At 37.3% G+C, this 21,673-nt stretch overlaps 1 protein-coding gene across 1 annotated transcript in view; it reads left to right on the forward strand.

The window, feature by feature from the left end:
- The first annotated feature begins 8,981 nt into the window (after window positions 1-8,981).
- LOC139729331 (cholesterol transporter ABCA5-like) overlaps window positions 8,982-21,673 on the forward strand; it is a 48,063-nt gene continuing 35,371 nt past the window's right edge. The window contains exons 1-3 of the mRNA XM_071640256.1: window positions 8,982-9,110; window positions 10,022-10,424; window positions 11,624-11,745. Coding sequence (XP_071496357.1) covers window positions 9,027-9,110; window positions 10,022-10,424; window positions 11,624-11,745 — 609 coding nt within the window. The 5' untranslated portion in view covers window positions 8,982-9,026. The remainder of the gene's footprint in view (window positions 9,111-10,021; window positions 10,425-11,623; window positions 11,746-21,673) is intronic.

Here is a 21,673-nt window from a genome sequence, read left to right on the forward strand (position 1 = left end):
GCATTTTGGTTTGAAGATGAAAGCTTTTCTCATGGAATTTGAAGGGACTATTATTTCATTGGGTGCGTGTACGGAAAATGGGTGATTTTTTTGAGTGAAAAGAACTCGTAGTCTGGTTTTGCGGACCCTTGGACAGAGTTTGAGTCAAAGAACCTGCCTTGGAAATTTGATGGATGACAGGGTATAGCTTACATATCCAGGTTAGTGAAGATGAACCACCTCATTGCTTCCAGCTATTTTACAGATTGTTTTGACATTTGAATTTTAACACACGTCTCTATATTATGGGGAATTATTTACCCATGGATTGTGAGCCCTGTAGAGAATGCACGCAACGCACACAAGTCTATGGGAAGTATTCATCCCATAGAACCTATATGTTGATCTACTCTGTCAAATCCATCCCTCCCCTCCCCCTAACCCCCCCCCCTCCTCTCCCCTTACCCCTCTCCCTCTACCCCCCCCCCCAAAAAAAAAAAAAACAACAACAACAAAAACAAAACAAAACAAAACAAAAAACAAACCTCTTTTTAACTTAATTCGTTTTATTATTTTGTTCTAGTGGTACTCGATCTTGGTAGAAACTAGTCATCAGTATCACACAACTTTGAATGATTGTGTCATTTTAATGTACATGTATTTCTTTGTTTGGGCTACCACTGAAACAGCTCAAAGTACATCAAGTTAATCTGTTTGATAAATAAAAGTGTTTTACAGTACTTTGAAGGCAATAAGGTGATGATGACACACCCTTAATCAAGGATAACTACCTGCATCTATGTATTCATCTTATGAAAAACTAATCAAAACTGCAAGATTTTTTTTTGAAAAAAAAAACTCCAAAGGGAATCATTTTCAAAAGTGTCTCAGTGAGAAGCTTTATAACCCTTGAATGTGCAATTTCCCATATGATGTAGGGGTAAATATCATCAAAAACACATTTGTGATGGTAAAAAGTCAAATAAGAAATATGACCTCCACGATAAGGAGAGAGTACGTCCCTAAATTTAGTTTGTGGTGATGGTGCCCTCAGTGCTCCGAATTTGATGCCATGTTAATTTCTTGAATGCGCTCTATCAGCCACGTTATTAAAGGGGAAATCCAATCCAAATATAAGTTAGTCTGATAAGAGAGAGTAAAATATTACAAGTTCAACGGTAAAATTACGATCGAAATCGGGTCAAAAATAAGGAAGTTATGACATTTTGAAATTTCGCTAATTTTTCAGGAAACACGCAGTTCTTGAAAAAAGTCAGTCTTAAAAATGCAAACGGCAAAGTCAGCATGTCATACCTTCACAACTTGCCATATAGATTGTACATAAAATTTTGGAATTTCCAGTTTTTCATTCAAATTCAATTATGCCCGAGGCTCAAATCCTGATATTATATCTATCTGATCATTATATCTTGAAGTTATTCAACCATAACATCATTACTTAAGACTTCAATGACATAAATTAAAATGGAATTTTCGTCATTTTTTGTACACCATCAATGGAAAATGTATGAGGTTATGACATGGTCGGCTCACTCATTTTCATTCTCATATACACTTTACAAGAACTGTTTTGCAAAAATAATCAAAACTTCAAAATGTCATAACTCCCTTATTTTTCATCCGATTTCAGTCAATTTTTTACCATTGAATTCGTAAGATTTTACTCTTTTTTATCAGACTAACATATTTTTGGACTGGATTTCCCCTTTAACAAGCTCACAGTGTTAATACAAGCCAACATGATATAATAATAACCTGCACATTGCGTATTATACGAAAAACATGGCATTATGCAACGACACCTGTTACCTGTTGCATAAAACTTTTCACCGCAGAAAACTCGGGTTCCTTTCGACACACCTGTGGTTTAAATCAATGGCAAAGTCATATACCAGCCTGCGAGTGTTCAATTTATTCTTACCAGTGTTTTTCTCAGCAAGGTAAGGTAAAAAGTTTTATGCACCGCAGGCCTGGATTCATTGAAAATAAACTCCAACTCTGGTCTTCCTGGTCAAACCGCTTGCAATTTACAAGCCCTTGTATGGTAGTCTGGTGTTAACCCAGAAACCATAACCACAGGCCCTTTCGTAGGTTCGTGCTGGCCACGCACGCTTGAAGATTTGTATTTTCTCCAATGAAAATAACCATGACGCAGCAAAAAAAAAAAAAAAAAAAAAAACACTGTTTAGATAGAGGGTAAAGTTACAAATGCAGCTTTTAGCTAGGCGAAGAGTCGAGTGTGTGAATGAGATAAATAGTTGTTAGTGTAATGTTACGTAATACTATTGGCTTCAGAACTCCACTAACTGAGCGTATATTAGACACTCATCAAGGGTTTAGATCAAGGGTCACCTCGGGTTAGAGATGTTACGAAATAGAAAGTCCACCAACCCCCCCCCCCCCCCCCCAACCCCCGAAAAAAAAAACAAAAAACTTTAATGTTATTCAAATGGCCTGAACGTTGCGATTCAATTATGATTAACGAACATAACGAACAGAGCGACTCACATCCACACGGCCCAACCCCAAACACGCCCACACAGACAAAGAGACAAAAACATGAACAGTAATGCCATGTACATGTACAGTGCACTCCCCTTATAACGAACACGGTTATAATGAAATTCCTGTTACAACGAAGTAAATATAAGGGCCGCAACGTTATCCACTCTATGTATTCTTATTGTTTATTCGTTCGGTTATGACCGAACAAATAACGAAATTTCAATATAACGAAACAAAAAACAACAACAAAATCTGCTGGTCCTGAGGATTTCGTTATAACGGGAGTCCATGTACTTCTTATCAAAGTACTGAGCATAATACTCGCCTGTCTAGCTCTTTTCCGACTTAATTCTGTAATTAAATACTTAGATGTACAATATTCAATTCTACTGGAGTGTTAGGCTGTGTCTGCAATAAGTGGAAGAATAGCCCATAAGATTTATTTGAACATGTTTCGAACAATTTCAACTCAACCCGACATCACGTCTTAAATTAGACCCCATTGCTCTCGTAACGCCTTTGTTTACAACATTGATTGTGACGTGTGCATGGCGCTCTATCAAGCATATCGTAAAGATGTGCGTCAATGACAAAAGAGATTTTTACTCACTCATCTCTTCCATCAATGACGACAAACTTCCGCTGAATAGCGGTATTTTTCCATGGTGTGGATCGAAAACTCAACGCTAATGCCACATCTTGAATGACTTAGGTGAAGAATTTTTCGCGTTATAGCCTTAGACAATAGGAAAATGCCAGATTGAACTTCATCACGTGGTTGCAGAAAATAATGCAAAAATCGATGTCAAATAATAAATCTATTGGAAACTATCAAAGACGACAAAGAAAACATATATCTATGGTGGCGTATATGATATTCTATAGTATACTAAAAATTCGCTATCTCGCTTCCACAGATCCAAGACTTCCGGAGATACTATTTATAGGCCTATGCTTGTATTTTATAGTGCAACATTTATTTATTTCGCTTTAAGTTCATAATGACCATGTTAACATTGACATACAACTCTTTCCACAGTCTATTAGGGAGTCTCCCTTTTAAAGAGACATTGGATATAGGTCTATACACGGAGCTGTACTATAGGCCTATATAATAGGGCTATACGCAGTCAATTTTGAAGGCGTCAAAACCGAGAAGAAATTCGACGAAGAAATAAATTCTGCTAATAATATTCATATAAACTAATATTCAATTCAATTCAATTCAAACTTTATTCCATTTTTCGAAAAGAACATTAATATTTCACTTTCTTAGGTAAGAATAAGGTTACATTATAGTCAAAACAAAGTAAATTGAGAAAACATAATTGTGGAACCTTGGGGTAACAAATATGTTGCAAAGAAAATTGACTGAAGTGATATAGACGATATATCCTACACAAAATATCGAAGAATGGAGGGACCCACAAAAAGGCAATGCTTGTAGAATGTGGGCCCCTCAGGTACAGAAGCAATATCAGAAGCAACACAGGATGAAATTCTTCGACCTCCCTGACCTTACATACTGCGTGCTGATATCATTCTTATTGAACATTATGCTTGGACGATGACAAGCAAATTGAATTCATACATTAGATCCTCTGATTTCTCTGTGCAGAACCAAGAAGAAATGATGCCATTAAGATCTTGTAAAAAGAAACTTAAATTCAATTCAATTCAATTCAATATGGTTTATTGTGCAAGTATTAAAAAAAAAACAATATAGCAGCTCGAAGGCTGATACGGTTGCTTTACATTAGAATCATTAAAAAAAAAATGACATTGATAGGATAAGCATGCGTGAAATATGTTTAAAAAAAAAAGAAGACATAATACACATCAGACCGGGGCATCAGAAAATGGGATAGGTGAGAGTATTGCACAACAGGTAAAGAGATACAGTATGTACTTGTATTGAGAATAGTACGCAAGTACGCAAGTGTTGCGTTATATTGTATATGACGACTTATTTGGGGAGGTAGTGAGGTCACCATTTGGGCAAACTCCCCGCGTTTTAGTGTCATGGTGGTTGAAAGTTTCTTACTTATTGTCCGCTTTCACTCAAGCCGAAACAAACAAAAAAAATGTATTAGAACAATAACCGTATGAGAAAAAGTAAACAGAAAGGAACATATACCGAATGATCTATACGTCATGATGCTTATTTATTCATTTATTTATTCAAGATTTATTTATTCAAGATTTCATGCATGTTCACAAAATAGGAATGCATACAAATGTATGCAAGTACATCTCATATAGCCAAGACAGAATATAGACAATAAGTATACATTGATAAGAAGCAGCTACAGGATAGTATACAACTCCACTAAGAGAGCTACATTATTCAAGGTAACGAACACGCAAAGGAATTGCAACATAAGCTTAAAGCTTGAAAATCGTTGCAACCCCCGTGCACATAATCTATATGCTTGCAAATAGTTTAAATGATACTTGATAGGAGGGGGGGGGGTGTATTTACAAAGAGAGCATGGGAACATGAGGGGGAAAGAAGAAATGCATGTGTGGTGCCTATTTGTCCTGTCGGACATTGACAAGAGAGAGCAAGAAAAAGTTTAAAGTGTCAAGTCATTATAAGCAAATTGTACTGATTAAATTGATTAAATTTCTCATAAATCCCATTCAAATGTCGATTTCAGGGGAAATATAATTATGATCACAGCAAGTTTAATAGTTAATAGTATCCAGGAGTTTACCCTTGTGTTCTTAAGTAAGATGACTGCAATCAATTCACAACTGTAAAATGCTTCCTTTTGCAATGTCCATGTCAAATATCATATAGCATTATGTTAATTCCACACGTTTGTGTATTTAATGTTAATTGTTGTAATACGTACGTCCTTGACATGAGACTCTCATACTCCCGATCGGGAGTCGATAACGTTTAATAAAATCTTACAAATTTAACCAATCTTATAATTTTACCTGTGACGACACGACTGCTTGAACACAGACACGCAATTGGGAACATTCAACACAGTGAACACATTCAAAGAGATACTATTAATATCCATGAGAGTATTGCAAAGAGATACTAATAATATCAATGAGAGTACTGTATGCGAAATACCATCCACATGAAGGCGATTGTGACACGCCTCCCTGCTCAATACTCGTGTGTATAAAAGATCGTACAAGTTAAACCTCATCTACAGTGTACATTATACAGTACGTACGTGTATCGGCAAGGTGGTGGCAAAAAAATACAACACACAGTCTACAGACTAGACGTGGACAAGACAGTCGCAGCAGCTGGCAGCTCAAAAACGGCGCTCTGTCGGACAAGAGGAAAAATCGAGGTAGGTAATCATTGTATTAATTGGGACTTTCAGGAACCCTGGATATAGTTTGGAGTGAAAGTGAATGAATAGATCACGCCAAGTGAGACTTGGTAGGGGTGGAATAGATGTGACTGGAATAGTTTCACAACGGTAAAACCGAACCCGCCGTCTCCAGCTCCAGCAAGCTCCAGCAGGATCGCAGAGTGGAGGCTTGCCCGCTGCCCGCCCGCCCGCCCCTAGTGGTAGTTGCCATGTCAATAGCTGCTACCTTTCAGCTCCATAGACCTAGTTTTACATAGCAATCTAACGTTACTACATGCTAGATAGTATCTTGTCGAGTGATGCGGATTGTATGTTGAGTTTCTTTTGTTGTAGTAGAGTAAGACGTGAGTTGTTTCATGTTGGTAGACTACATCATTTGTGTAATAGTTTAAAGTATGATTTAATGGCCACATTATTGTGTCAAAGGTGTCGGCACCATTGATGGCATAGATAACTATACTGAGTAGTACACAGCCCAGTCGACATTGTGTAATTTTCTTGTAAAAGTAAAACTGTGGAAAGGAGAATTAAGATATTTAGCTATCTGACTAATCTAGTAATTATGCATATTATATCAAATTTTGGTCAAGCTAATTGCATTAATTTGTCTTTTAGGACCAGATTTTAACTATCACGATGCTACATGGACACGTCACGATGCTACAGGACACTGTTACATATATTGATTAATAACTTCATCAAAATTGAGTCTGAATGGCACAAAATTTCCAGGAAAATGTGTGGCCTCAATGCAAATGTAAAGCCTACAAACAATAAATGTATAGCATAATTGATATTGAGTTATGCTGAAATGTATTTTTTTAATATCATGATGCTACATGGACACTGCCCCAACTTCATGGAATTACCCACATGTGATTCAAAAATCTGCAAAAATTTACAATTTTAGTTCCAGGTTTACCCTAAGTCTGAAACTAAAAGGAGCCATGATTTGTAATCATGCTTCAGGATTAAATTTACTTCCATTTCTGTCAAATTTTATTTTTACTTTAACGGTACCTTGTGAACCACTCCTCCCCCCCCCCAAAAAAAAAAAAAAAAAATGATAATAATGATAATAATTGATTAAAAAAAACCTGTAGTGAAACATTTGGTTTGAACCAAATACATACATGTAGTTGTTCACCAAGAAATGTGCAAAGTGAATATTTTGTTGAAGGTTATTTTTGTTTCTGTTTTTGTTTTGTTTTGTTTTGTCTTGGTTTGGGTTTTTTTTTTTTTTGCACATGGCAGTAGTCACCAACACTTGCACACAGTGTATTGCGACTCTCTCTCTCTCTCTCTCTCTCTCTCTCATATTGATCTGTACAGTACTGTAAAAGTGGATATTTTCGCGTGACTAATTTTTCGCGGTTGGCCGGGTCAGAAGAGTTTCGCGTGTTTTTAATTCGGCGGAATCGATACATCATGCACGGGAACGTATGGCAAGCGAAAATATTCGCGTGCTTTTATTTTCGCGCTAGTTTCTGGTTGCGCGAAATGCGCGAAAATTTCAACACCGCGAAAATTTCCACTTTTACAGTATTGTCTGCATTCAGCAGTGAGACTGACTGTGTGTGATGGTATCCTTATTGTCATGTCTAAAAATAGCACTTGACGCTGCACTGTAGCCTTTGTTAAAATGCCCTCTTGCTGTTGGGAGGGAGGTTTTTTGTTGTTGGAAGGTTGTGGGAGGGTGAACACGGTGTAGAGTTTTGGGGGTTTTTCAAATTCAAAATATGTCATTTGATGCATGAACATAATATTCTAACTCTTTTTTGAGAGAATCAATGTCCAAGGAAGAGGAATTATGACTTTCATTTCATCTTTATGGGAGGTTTGCTCCAAAATTGTTATATCATAGTAAAAAATTGGTAGCCGGCTAAAATCTCTAAAAAGCAGTAATCTATTGCCCAAATCAGAAGAGTTTGCATACATGCAACAGGTTATTATTAAGAAGTATTTCATCATCTAGCTTGATGCAAACAAAGGCCCAAATTCACGAAGGTGGTACAAATGAAACCATGGTTTAAATCATGGACAAAAACCATGGAGCACCAAGTGTCGCATGGAATATTTCGTCACAAAATCAGCCAATTCGTTGATGAAATAATTATTTTGTAATAAAAGGACAACATTTTGTAACTAAATGAACATTTCGTCCATGAAATGATAATTTTCATTAACGAAACAGTCATTTTGTCGACGAAATGATTAAATTTGTTACGGAATATTCTGTGTGACACTTGGCACTCATGGTTTTTGTCCCTGGTTTAAACCATAGTATCATTTGTACCACCTTCGTCAATTCGGGCCAAAATGTACAAGTACATTTACAAGTAAATGATTGTCCCAAACTCGGTAGTATACTTTAAAAGAAATACTTTGATAAGAATTGTTCTGTCTCGGCATGTGAAGGAAATTTGGTAGCTTCTAATGCCAAAGTGATAAAACAATGACACTGTGATGAATGAGAGAACAGTTTCCTCCAGTCTTCGTAATATGTCTCATTTTGTTATCATTGTCTGATGTGAGATAGTATGTACAGCGTATACTCTAATTGTTTTGACCATGAGGTGCAACAGCTGTGTAATGACAGGCATTATTGTGTCAGTTATAATCATGGTAATTGCAATGTTATATTGTGCATAGTACCGACCCTGATTGTCTTTCTTAGATTGATTATCTGGCCCTGATCCAAGTTCATCCATCAAAAGTGATGTGCAACTGATTAACAAAGCTCTAGATTTGGCAAAGGCAGGTAGTGAGCCCTTGTTGCTCCTCGTCTGTGTAAAGATGGAAAAAATCTATTGTATTTGATGCATTCTCAGTAACAGAAAGCTCCAACTTTGATGGGTATGTGTGGACCATTGTAGGTTATTTGCATTTTTAGTGTGTCAGTGTGCAAACATAGCGCTAGTGCAACTGAGGAGAGTTCTATGGAGCACTGATCCATCATACTGAATCTTGTATGCATGATATGTGTTGGTCTATCTTCAGCTTTATGCAGCAGATGGCAGTACTTAAATATTCGTGTCTCTCTAAAACCTTTGTGCCTCTGCTTTTGTTTTCCAACTTCCAGCAGGTTTTCCCTTTGAGATTGTGCAGTAAATAAGATTTGAGAGGAGCTTTGAACATTGAGTTGGTCAGTCCCAGTGGTCACAGCGAGTGGTCAGCATGAGTACGTTATGGAGCCAGATTTACTGGCTCCTCAGGAGAAACTGTCTGCTCAAGATTCGCTACAAGCAGCTGACCTTTCAGGTAAGAGTGGACATACTGATTGCAAATATCAAACATACTGTATATGTAAAGCCACAAATATTTGCGGCATGAAATTTCGCAAATTGCCACTGGCATTCAGTGCATATATATTGTAGGCAATCGACATGAGCATTTTGATTTGTTGGGTCTTGGCTCTCGCAAAATTCGCAAAATTGAAATGCATTAAAAGATGTATGGTTTTACTTGGGGATTTCTGTAGTCCGTAGGGTTTATTCCTCTCCGGGAAAGAAAGCAAAAGGTTTAAAATGTCTATGAACTGCAAGTATTACCACTTGCAAAATTTGCTGAACAAGTAACAATTCATGAGATTTGTTCTGTACTATCAATTATGTACAATTCTTTCTGGAATTAGTGTTTGTCTTCGTTTGACAAGCCTACCATGTCCACTCATTTCATAACATTTTGATGGTGAAGTCATGGTACGTTTGTATTAACAGTAGTACTGTATAGCACAGTCAAGTCCAAAGCTGTCTTTATAGTGATCAGGGAATGTACCGTACAGTCATGTGCTCCAAAGTCAACTCCATCTCAGTAGTTCTGTGGACAGATACAGTGTCCTTTATGACCCAAGAATAATGAAGTTTGTTATGTTTGAGTATTTAGCCTTTGAACATTTGTATTATAAGTCTTTTCTCGTAACTGTGGCAAACCCCATAACTGAGTATGTATTACACATGATATCAATGATTGCCTTGAGAGGGTCGTAGCTTTAGTAGTATAGATGCAGTAGTGGAACTCAGAATCTCTCCAGGATATCATTATATATTATACAGATGCACAGTTTTTGTTTGTGAATATATTGCCATTCCACCATGTAACTACTGTGTAGTTCCATGATGTTTGAGAAGGAGTGAAGTAAGTTTTTGTTATTGTTTTCTTACCCGTTGCAGGAAATATTCATTCCCCTGATATTTGTAGCAAACCTGGCCACCATCCGCTTTACCACCCAAGTGGACCCCATAAAACCCATCACATCCTCCCAGCTCACGTCACATAAACTCATCCAGCCCCAATTCATGTCGTCATTTGAATATGCCATAGCCTTCACTCCAGACAACCCTGACACTGAAAACATCACTTCCGAGCTGGCGTCCCAGCTGAACATCATGGCTGACCCACCTGTGGTCGGCTTTGCATCAGAAGAAGAGCTCCTTGATGCGTATGTCAATGCCACAACCAACATCAGCCTTGCTCTAGTTTTCAGTGAGGATTTTCCGGGAAATTTGTCCTACAAAATCAGACTTTCCTATGGATCGTTGCCATTTAATTACGGCCCTTTTGAAGAAATGAGAGGTGAGTTGAAACCATATATTGTCTCTGTACGCCTACATGGAAATACATGTAGAACAATTGTTTGAAAATAGCAGATGGCATTTTCACTTGTAATGAAAAAATTTGGAGTGTGTATGAAAAATAAATGTCAACGGCATGATAATGATTTCAATGTTAGCAAATGCTTAATACTGTATAATACTGTATTAACTGTTGTTTTTTGCAAAGGCTTAAATATAGTGAATTTCGTAAATTACTGTTTGGCCACAAATTCAAAGCACAACACAAAAAATGTTATCATACACTAGAAGGGTAATAGTGCACTTTAAATACAATAGCAGTGTCAATTCGTGAAAACAAAGTCTCACAAAAATATCTGTGATCTCCTCATACGCGAAAATATCTGTACACAAAAATAACACCTTATACAGTACTTGGAATGCTGATCAGTGATGCCTCCATAGTGATAGTGTTTGATCTGGCCATGTGTGTTTAGCCTTTTTTGTGCTAGGGACTTTGGACAGTCTTTATAATGCTTTAGGTTGTCTGTGCCGATCATTACTCAAAACACTCAAATGGTTTAATAAATGTTGCATTGTCTGGTCAGTACATGATTTGACCTGATGACCATTGAGCTTTGATTAATATTACTGTCTCATAATCATACAATTAATGGAGAGTCTGTCCAAAGCAACAAACCTGTCCATATCATTCACAGAAGCACAAAGAACCAAAATTGGAAGTACACTGTAGCTAGCTGTACTTTCTTACTGTACATCTGTGTAGCAATTCATTCAAATTCACACAGACGAATTTCATTTTCTTTCTTTGCTTCTCTGATTTTACCTGCACTTTGTTCTTCTTTCCCAACATTCTTGTTTTCAATGAAATAATATTACCTCAATTGACAGTGTTTGCTGAATCCGTGTGTGATGTATAGTTTTAAAATGAGAATGTATTATTAATTCCAATATGATTTACTCTTCATAAAATGTTAGTTTATGACATTGGCATTATGGTAGGTGAAATTATAAGATATTTTGTTTTACATAAAACCTTTCCTTACATTGTTTCATATAAGATTGTATTAAAGGTGACTTTTAGAATATCAGTTTTTTTTTTCATGCAACAATCAGAATTTGTTGATTGTGAAGCAGGTATATTCTGTGTCTCATTCCTCACACTGTGGTGTGTGCAATGTCTTGGTTGATATCTTCCAGGCCAGTGTTATGGTAACGACCCCGCCTATGGCATACCATACCCAGCCAACTGTGAGATCACCAAGTATCTCTACTCTGGGTTTGCAGCTATCCAGGCTCTGACAGAACACTTTATTCTCAGGGTGAGTGAAAATTGTGGGAAGCTCACATACATGTCAAAAGGAATGGTATAGTTTTGGTAGAGATGAGGATTCAGGTATTAACTTTTCACAAGATAATTAGAAACCACATATCTGAAATGAATTTACAGAGCATACAATTCTAAGAGGAATTCAAAGATTAGTTGCCAAAAACTAGTTCATTGAAATGGCTGAGATTTCCAGAAACAAAGAGTACCTAATGAAATATGGGTGCCACCTTTTTTTGGAACACTTCATTTCACTTTGTTTTTTATATCTCAGCAATCTCAAAACCAATTTTTTAATTGTATGTTTTATTAATATTTCAGATGAAGGGTTTCAAATTAACTTGTGAAAAGTTAAAACCTGAATCCACATCTCTACCAATGCTACACTGGTAATCCCTGTAAAAACCTTTTTTTTCTTTTTTTTTTTAGCATGCAGGCACAATCCTTACAGTGATTGTAGTGGATGTTTAAATTTTTTCTTTTGAACTGGATTTTGTTGTTGTTTGTTTTCCAGTTATTCTACCCTTGACATTTTGGACTTCAAACTAACCCTGCCCCCTCCCCCTTGGGCCGGCCTCTTCTTTTCCATTAAGAGCCAACTCTTTCATGTACATTGGCCATTGTCCTTCTTAACACAAAGTTTACTGCTCCATTTCACCTCCAGTATGATATAAGAAGCCAAGATTAGATTTAGAAGAGACTACCAGGTTGTCGAAAATTTCAGATTGAGTAATAATAGCATTGTTCACATTGCTTGTACAGACAACAAACTTTATTGGCCCATTACATCTTGCTGAAAGCTTTGGAAAGACAAGAATATGATCATTAGTGTTTACATGGACAAACAGGAAGTTTTTTATTTTCTTGCCAATTTCCATTTGTAGACATCACGCACATTTCACTTTCATTTTGCTGTCTTTACAAATATCCGTATACCTTACTTAACCCGTTGAGGACGAGTCCCGAGTATACTCGTGCAGGGGTCTATGGGAAATGCGTGTTGTAGCAAAATCAGTCCGTCCTCAACGGGTTTAATCAAAGTTTGTTTCCATGGCAGCCATTTCAGGTATTTTCCACTTTCTGCTTGTTTATGTTTGGAATTTTGGAAAATTGCAGATTATTTCTACTGAAATATTGCTAACAGATATTTTATGTGATTGTTAACAAGCAGAAATAGGAAAACAAAATTGTGTGCAACTGTACCCTTTAGAATGGTCAAAGAAGAGCTGGTCAAATGTCATGTGTGTATCTGAAGTCAGTGAAAAACCAGATGAGCAGTTGTGAATTGGTAGCAAGTTTTATTTGTGGGTAAGAATGACCAAGAACTGCGTACCATACATTGTATGTCTTGACTTTACTTATGATTATGATTCGGTTATCAGATTGGTTTCATTATTTTTTTTTTAATTCAGTAAATAAATACATTAATAACTATTATACATTAATTAAGTAATTACTTGATTTTTTGTTCATTTATTTATCTGTTCATTAATTCATTTATGTATTTATTTATTACTCTTATTATTATTTTTCATGATAGTGGAGTCAGATTTTCACAGCAACTATTCATTCTCCAGTACAAGAGCTGTGTGTGTAATGTTTGATAAGTTCAGCAATGGATGCACAATATCAAGATGACAATATGATGACATATCTGTGTTCTCAATAGGACTAGATTACAAAATGATCTCGTAGTGCCCTCTATAACCAAATCTTTGATATTTTTTGTCTCTTCCAATTGATATCATTGGCACACGTAGTAATTTGAGCAAATCCAAACCTTTAAGGCTTTTTTTCTGTGTTAGGTTTGAGAGAACGGTAATTTTTAGTTTTTACAATAAACATTCAGATGGTGCACTTGTCATGGTAAAGTTTATGTGACTGTAATAATGACCTTTATCACTATTCTGGAGGTATAATGGCAGTCATTACCTGATGCAACTAGAAACTATGCATAATTATATTAAGTTGTTTGTTCTGCAGCAATTTAGTATGGACTGTGGCCTATGCATTATAAACCCCCTTTCAAATTAACTGTGGCCTATTATATTCTAAGCTTAACTCTATTGTGCTACAAATGGCTGTTTTGGTTATTTATTTCTGGTTGAAATACATTTTTAACTGCAAGTTATTTTATTTGAGTTGGTTTTCTAAAGGGTGAAAAATTGACAAAAAACTGACATGATGATGTACACACAAGTGTTTGATGTGTTCACAGCCTGCATTAATTCATGGAATTAGCAGATTACTTTAAATGCTGATGAAAGATCTTGGCTATTTAAAAGGGCATTGTACCAGTTTTTTATTTTTTCATATGTTGTTCTTTTAATTCTAAAAGACCCAGAGGTGCAAACAGAATCAAAATTTCATAACGATTTAGCCCGTAACTTCATGTTGAAAATGGAACTTTTTTGGCGAGAATTATGCTAATGAGCTGACGAGCCCGGATGTTGTGATGTCACAGGTGCCAAATATATCTCTGATTACAAGCCCTCGCATACGCGTGCGTTAAATCGTGCCGAGTAGCAGACGATGCTTAGGCCCAATTTAGCTAGCAGGCGGCACTTGTGTACTGTCCTATCCGTGCAACTGTCTCAAATTTCGCTGAACCAAATCGCACCAAAATTACAGGATATACTTCTAAGCATATTTCAAAATACTGCATTATATTTGAACGAAATCGGTAATCGAGAAGTATCAATATTGACGCCGACTTTCAAGTTGTCACAAAAAAAAAAACCTCACTCTTCGCGAGAGATCTTGGTAAACACGACATGCACAATCTAGAGCTGAAGTTAGCCGACTAGTACTGTGCGAAAGGGAAATTTACGCGGGAACTAAACTAAAAAATGTCATGATTTGGGCGATTTGTGTGATTTACGAACTTTATTTTTCATTTAACTGAGCTCAAATGATTTATAAATTGATTTTTTTGCTCCCGATTACTTGAAAGATTTGTCTCATGATATTAGATGGCTAACTTCAGTCTGTGCGTGCGCAGGCCGTAGGGCTACTACGCCACGATCACTCTTGTTTAGTCCTACAGAGCAGATTGTTTTTAGCGACGACAGGAAAGTCGACAACTTCACTTATGCTTCCCGACTTGCGATTTGGTTCCAATTAGCGTGAGCAAGTGGACATGAGTCATAAAATATTTCTTGTGATTTTGGTGCAATTTGGTTAAGTGAATTTTGAGATATCTACATGGATACGGAAGTACTCTAGCACTATGCCTAGCGTTACACCAGCACTTGGATTGCGAAGCGGCGGCACTGTTTGTATACGTGGTCAGGCCACTCTTCCGAGGTATGGGTCCTACTAAAACTAGATCTAAGTTAGTCCATGGTGTTAATACGACCACCATGAGATTTATCTCGACTACAAAAACATTGAAAATCCATGAAGCAGATACCTTACCTGCAAAATTCAGCACAGAAACAACAGGGCCTGCAGGACAAGGGCCTAGATCTAGCGGCAGCGCTAGACCTTGGAGTCTGGACTTTCTTCAAGTTCTGGCAGCAGGGGTATGTATTGCATACTAAATGTTTACGCTGTGCCTATTGAGCGCTGTGCACGTACAGCTGTCGACGGGGCGGCGAGTAGAATCTTCTCGGTCCTTGACTGCTCACTAGTCCTAGTCCTAGTTCTATAGTCTAGAGTCTATACGTACTGGGTGCTGTTTTCTTCTAACCAGGCGTAAACCGTGATTGCCGTTGACTATTTTTTGGATTTAGATTTTAAGAATCACTCAGTCCTCATCTTCGTTAGATAGTTTGAACTGTGATGTCGAACCATTATCGCTTATTATCAATGCATAGTTAGTGCAACGTTACTTACACACAGTTTTCTATGGGCAGCACGTTCGGACAATGATGCCAATTTCATTTTGCATATCTGGAATATTCCCCACGAATTTTATCTAAATAAAAATCTTTTGAAGAGATTTCTTCTAAAAATTAATAAATATTGTTTAACATGTTTATTTCAGCTCCATATTGCAATTTTACTAAATCACAGTTTTTGCAGTACTTCGTGTGAGATTTCATCAGTAAATTGACATGTGTAGTTCGTTTTGCTAAAGTCGGAGGTTGGCACCTGTGACATGTGCCAAATTGTGTGGATCGTTCCTTGGCTTGCTCGTTTTCATTTTTTTCAAAAAATCATTACAGGCTTATCCTGGGTTTTAGAATCCTCTCTTTCCAGTTGTAGGCATCAAAAAATGTAGATTAGAATTATCAGACCAGTAGAAAATGTCAGTACATAAAAGGTTAAAACAAAGGAATATGTGGAAATCTACACCCATTGAGAGTGTCTAAAATATTGTGGAGCTCCTGCCAAGGCTTCCTATAGAGAGTGGTGTTTGATAGTACAACCTCAAATACATTTGTATGACAAAAACTCTGGACAGACATACTATGTACTGTAACTCATAGGCCATTCTTTACATTTGTGTTTATCACAGCAACCAGTAAGTGATGTATTTTTGTCTCTTTTAGAAGGCTTCCAGCTTTGTTATTCTGGCCCACACATTGATACCCAGCTCAAGTGAAGCCATAAAGATTAAAGGGAACCACCAACCTAAGGAAGATTTTTGTTTTGTTTTTTCTTTTTAGCTTAAAAAAAACAACAACACATACAAATGAAATATCTATGGCATGACTGTGATTTCTGTGAGGAGAAAACCAAGATATCATGGCATTTGCAGAATTAAAAAAGCATTGATTGCTTCTAACTTTTGGGGTCCGCTGTATTGATAATGGTACCAAAGCGTCAACCACATGGACTTATGTACCAAAGAAGTGGATGTAGGGTCACAGTATAATTGCTTAATGTGTTTCATCAGTTGCATCAAGTCATGCATTGTTACAAAGTGTACATGTAGCCAGGCAGAAGAGCAAACTTGTCTTGCCTGTTTGTAGAGTACACAAGTTTAGACTTTTTAGTTAAGTAGTATATGTTTTATGAATGGTTTGTCTGTCACACAGCAAAAATACAGTCAGTGTCCCCCAGTACCCTTCAACTCTGGACCTTTATATCAGTAATTATTTGATGCAAAGGATGTTTTTCAAATGATAGACTAAACTTTCCCAATACATATGCACACACGCATGTCATACACACATACATGTACACAGAGACTCAAACCCCAAGCACCTTCTGATCGGGAGATTCTCCCGCCTGAAACCCCTGGCAAACGAGAGACTCCAATTTGATGTGCGCGAAGTTCCTTGCGGCCGGGATCCAGCTCTAGGGTTCTAGATGCTCTCTCGTGCTATCTAAGACTTATTTGTCAACACAAAATTACATTTAGTAAGAAATCATTTCAAGCGGGAGAACAGGAGATTTTGCAAAAATGGGCTTTCGGAGGGAGATCTCCCGTCGAAAACGGGAGAGTTGGAGTCTCTGCATACACATATATCGTAGTCATGGTGGAGTCTTGGGATTCCTCTCATTTTTTTTTTTTTTTTTTGTTGTGAATGTACTTACAGTGATTTCAAATGTTAGCATTATGCAATACCTGCACAAAATTCAAAATACCAAACTAATACCAAACATGTTTACAATTGGTTAATATCATAGTAACACTTCAGTACCAAACTATATCCCATCACTTTCCAGGTAATCTGCATTGTTACATATTTTAGCATCGTAAACCTAAAAGGTGCCATCTGTGTTACAGAGGAAGTATTTCATGTTCTTGTTTATCGTCCTAAAATGGGATGAGAAATGAATAGTCTGGAATGCAGACTAGAGTGAGTTAATGTTAATCATACATAATGTAACTAATGCCTTCCATCCCCTGACCCCTCCCCCATGCATTTCACTGAAACTACTAGGTTCCATGTACTTTGAAGTTCTCACTATTGTGTCTTGCACTATTAAACGAAGATCTGTCAAAAGCATTATTGGAATACTACACAGTCTAGAGCTCCATGGATACCCATACGAACACAAGACACTAAGGTTATGTAATATTTGATTTAGTTTTATACTGCCCTTTGGGTCAATATTTACAGAAGGGTAGCATCATCAGCTTACTGGTTATAAAAGTATGCCTTTCCCAGCTGCATTAGAGCGAAAAATTATGTAACATGATATGAGATGCTTTGTTTACCAGCAGTTCGACAGGTAGTGAAGTGTAACTGTTATTCCCTTAGCCTTGCATTTTTTTTTTTGACATCAAACATGGCAGAATTTTTGAGAATCTCATTCCTTCTTCATTCATCTCATTTAAAATGATATTTATAAACATCTGACTGAAGGAATACATTTTATCAGATTGTACATGTACAGTATGGCAATGAAACAATTACCGCCATGATGTCTGTACAGTAGGAAGCAATTTATATTGTATCATATATGGTCCAACCTGTCTATAGCCACCGCTGTCTATAGCGGGTACCTGCCATATGCGACAACGAAACACAATCCCCCCCCCCCCCCCGAAAAGCCATTTTAATGACCCTGTCTGTAGCGGTCACCGGGTCAGGAGACTCTTTTGTCTCCCTTGGGTGACCACTATAGACTAGACAGGTTTGACAGTATCATGTGACTGAAGTGGCTCTTGAATGAAAAAAAGTTCTTACTACACAGACAAGACTTTTATTCAAAAGTGCATGGAATTACTCTGGCATAAGACAGGAACAGTATCATCATTATCTCCCTCACTCAGGGTGCTACGTAAGCACTTGCCCGATTGCCCGGGGCAAGTGAAAATCAAAGTCGGGCAAGTGTTTTGGAACAATGAGAAAAAAATGCTTGCCCAAATAGGGCAAACAGAATGTTTTGAAGCCAGCTTTTTTTTTCACTTTTCCACCTTTCAAACCCACGAAGCCAGCCAAACAGAAGCCCAAGGATAATGACTGTTTAGTGATCAATACAAATTCAATTACAAAGCACTGAAATTTCATTTTAGCAACTATCCAGCATTTTGCAAGCAATACCAACACTCGATCGAACCGAGTTTGTTTCTCCAATGTGTCAAGCCCATGGCTTACATGATGTACAAGTGATTTTCTTTATTTCATTTTCTGATATTTTTGTACTTTCTATTTGGGCAAGTAAGATTCATGTTCGGGCAAGTGTTCTGCAACAATTTAAAGATCTGCTTGCCCGACTGGGCAAGTGGTAAAAAAAACTACATGTATGTAGCATGCTACATATTATAGTTTGGGGCTTCTGCAACTAAATGTCTATAAACCCAGCCAAAATAGTGAAACATACTGTGTGACCTGACGAACAGTATACTGGGTTTGTTTACTGGTGGGGTATGGACACAGCCACGCCTACCGATCTGTATTTTATGAGAGATGAATAAACACAGATCCTTAGGTGCTGAGCCACACAGATTGGAATGTACCCAGACTAAGTCACAAGTCTCCATGGTTTATGTTGTGAGCATGTCTTGCCCATCCAAACTACTTCTTGTAAAACCTTCAATTCAATTCAATTCAGTTGAGATTTATTTTTCATTCCATTCGTTCACAAAAAAAGTAAAATAAAAATACAAGGTACATGTATGCATTGTTACAATCATTATTTTTAGCTCTACCAAGGGAGGAGGTTATGTTATCGATCGGTGTTTGTTTTTTCTGTTACTAAATAACTCAAAAAGTTGTGAACAGATTTGGATGCAACTTACAGTCCACAGTTGAAAATGACATCAGGAACAGATGATTAAGTTTTGGTAGTGATCTTGAAATTTTTATGGATTTTATGAAGGATTTTCAATATTTTGGCAGGTAGGGTCAATGAACTTGGGAGTTAAAGCTGCACATTTTTTTAGGTTTTTATAATATATGCACACTAAAGTACCTGCTCATTTTTTTGCTAGGGCGAGGCGTGCCACGCACCTGAGGGTTTATTGGTGGAAAGTAGCTGCTTGGCTGAGGTCTGCACTCTCAGAGTGCTTTTCTACATTGTATCTCTGATTGTTTGTATTGATTGTCAGTAGGTTCATTTAAAAGAGTATGGTGTCACCAGTGACAATCTACAATATAGAAGAATTTTCTCTTGACAGTGAGCTCATTTTGCATGCTTACACTGTGTTCCCATGAGTGTGATCAACACAGTTCATTGTGAGCACCACATAATGCAAATGGCAGGTGTTGAGCATGCAGCTTCTTATGACCCAGTAATGCATTGTATTTTAGATTTTTACTGTGAAGCAGATAACACAGAAACTAGTCAGCTCTGTGTGGTCCTGTCCAATGCCTGTCAATGGTTTGTCCAAAAAAAAAAAAGGCTTACTCTGTAGACTTGACAGTACCTTTTTGTGCCGGTGCTTGATTTACAATACCATTATAAGAAGATTATACTATGTATTTTACAGAGTGGGAAGCCTTTAGATACATGTAAATCCTATAAATCCTGATATCATTTAAGTCACTATAAAGAGCACTTTAACCTGTTGAGGATAAGTCCCAAGTATACTCGTGCAAGTGTCTATGGGATTGCGAAATGCGTTTTGTTGCAAAATCAGTCCATCCTATAGCTAAAATGGGTTGATCATCTGAGGTATTCATAAAATTCCCTTAAAGGTGGTTGATTATCTTAGTTAGGATGAAATTGTCCAGCATTTTATACAATCTGTATTAAATGCAATGGTGTAATGTAGACTGGGGTGTAGTGACAAGCTGTAATGTTTGTTAGCTTCTAACAGGCACATGGTAGATGTCAATTTAAAGACGTATGTACTGCAGTGTTTACAGCCAAGCTTGCCAGCCAACATGCACACACCCATTTTAGTCATGATTTTATTCTACCCATCATGCACCAGGCCAAACAGTCCGCTGTCAGCTTAGTACATTACATCGCAACTACTGTTTACATTGTTTGGCAGTGTGCAGTACATGAGCATTTCAACCTTTGAAGAGACGCTGTCTAATGCAGGGGCTGCAGAACGTTTTTGTAGGTGGGGGGAGTGGGGCTGGGGGGGGGGGGGGGATGGCAGACCAAAACTGGCTGAATCTAAAGGACAGAAACTGTGGAAAATATGGGTGTTGTGATTTCTTTTCTATTGTATTTTTGCATTTTTTTCTCTCTCTTTTTTTTTTTGACCCAGAGAGATGTGTGGGGTGGGGGTGGGCAGCCCCCTGTTTGTCCAGTCCCTGACTATACATGTACACATACAGTATAAATTGCTTGAAATTAAATCTCAAGGCATAATCAGTGTCTGCTATTTCTCTTTCTCTTTCCTCCCATGTCTTAGGTCATTTTGGTTGTGGTATGTTTTGTCTTGTCTTTTCATCAAGAAAAAACAGGAGAAATCTTCCCTTCGGCATGATATTTTGCCTGTGATGTGGAAAAAGGAGGGATGAGAGGATACTGTAGAGGGATTACAATAGAGCTGGAGGACACTTGTTAGGCATAGAGCTGATATCAGTATAACACTCACCTGTATGAGAGATGCATGGCATTGCATCCTTGAGTCACTAATGGAGCGTGGGTGGAATAATCATTGGGGGAGGCTTTGCAGAGAAATGTCAGGAATAAAAATGTATGTGAGTTCTGGAGGATGGAATGTATCTAAATTATTAAGAACCTATGGTCGTGATCATATTTTTTACAGCTTGGTAAAATGTATCATAATACAAAAGAATTGTTCATCAATAACCTTCGCTGAAATAACACTTATGAAGATTGGACAAAGTGTCGGAAAAAATTTGGAAAAAAATTACATTGTTGTCATGTTGATGCTTAACCAGCTTGATTTGTACAGATTTCACCTGACTCGGTCCTACATTTGTACTTCTTTTAATAGACTCTCTGACTCTTTCTTTGTCTGTCTATCTGTCTGTCTGTCTATCTATCTGTCTGTCTCTTCAAGTACAAGTTTATGCTCTCATTGGCATACCTTTGTTCCCAGTTCTGCTCTACAAACTCCTGGTTTTTACCTTGCTCCTACATGTACATATGCCAAC

Source organism: Diadema antillarum, unplaced genomic scaffold, assembly GCF_040938485.1.
Source record: "Diadema antillarum isolate AM-2024a unplaced genomic scaffold, OU_Dant_1.0 seq00000234_RagTag, whole genome shotgun sequence".
Taxonomy (NCBI): domain Eukaryota; kingdom Metazoa; phylum Echinodermata; class Echinoidea; order Diadematoida; family Diadematidae; genus Diadema; species Diadema antillarum.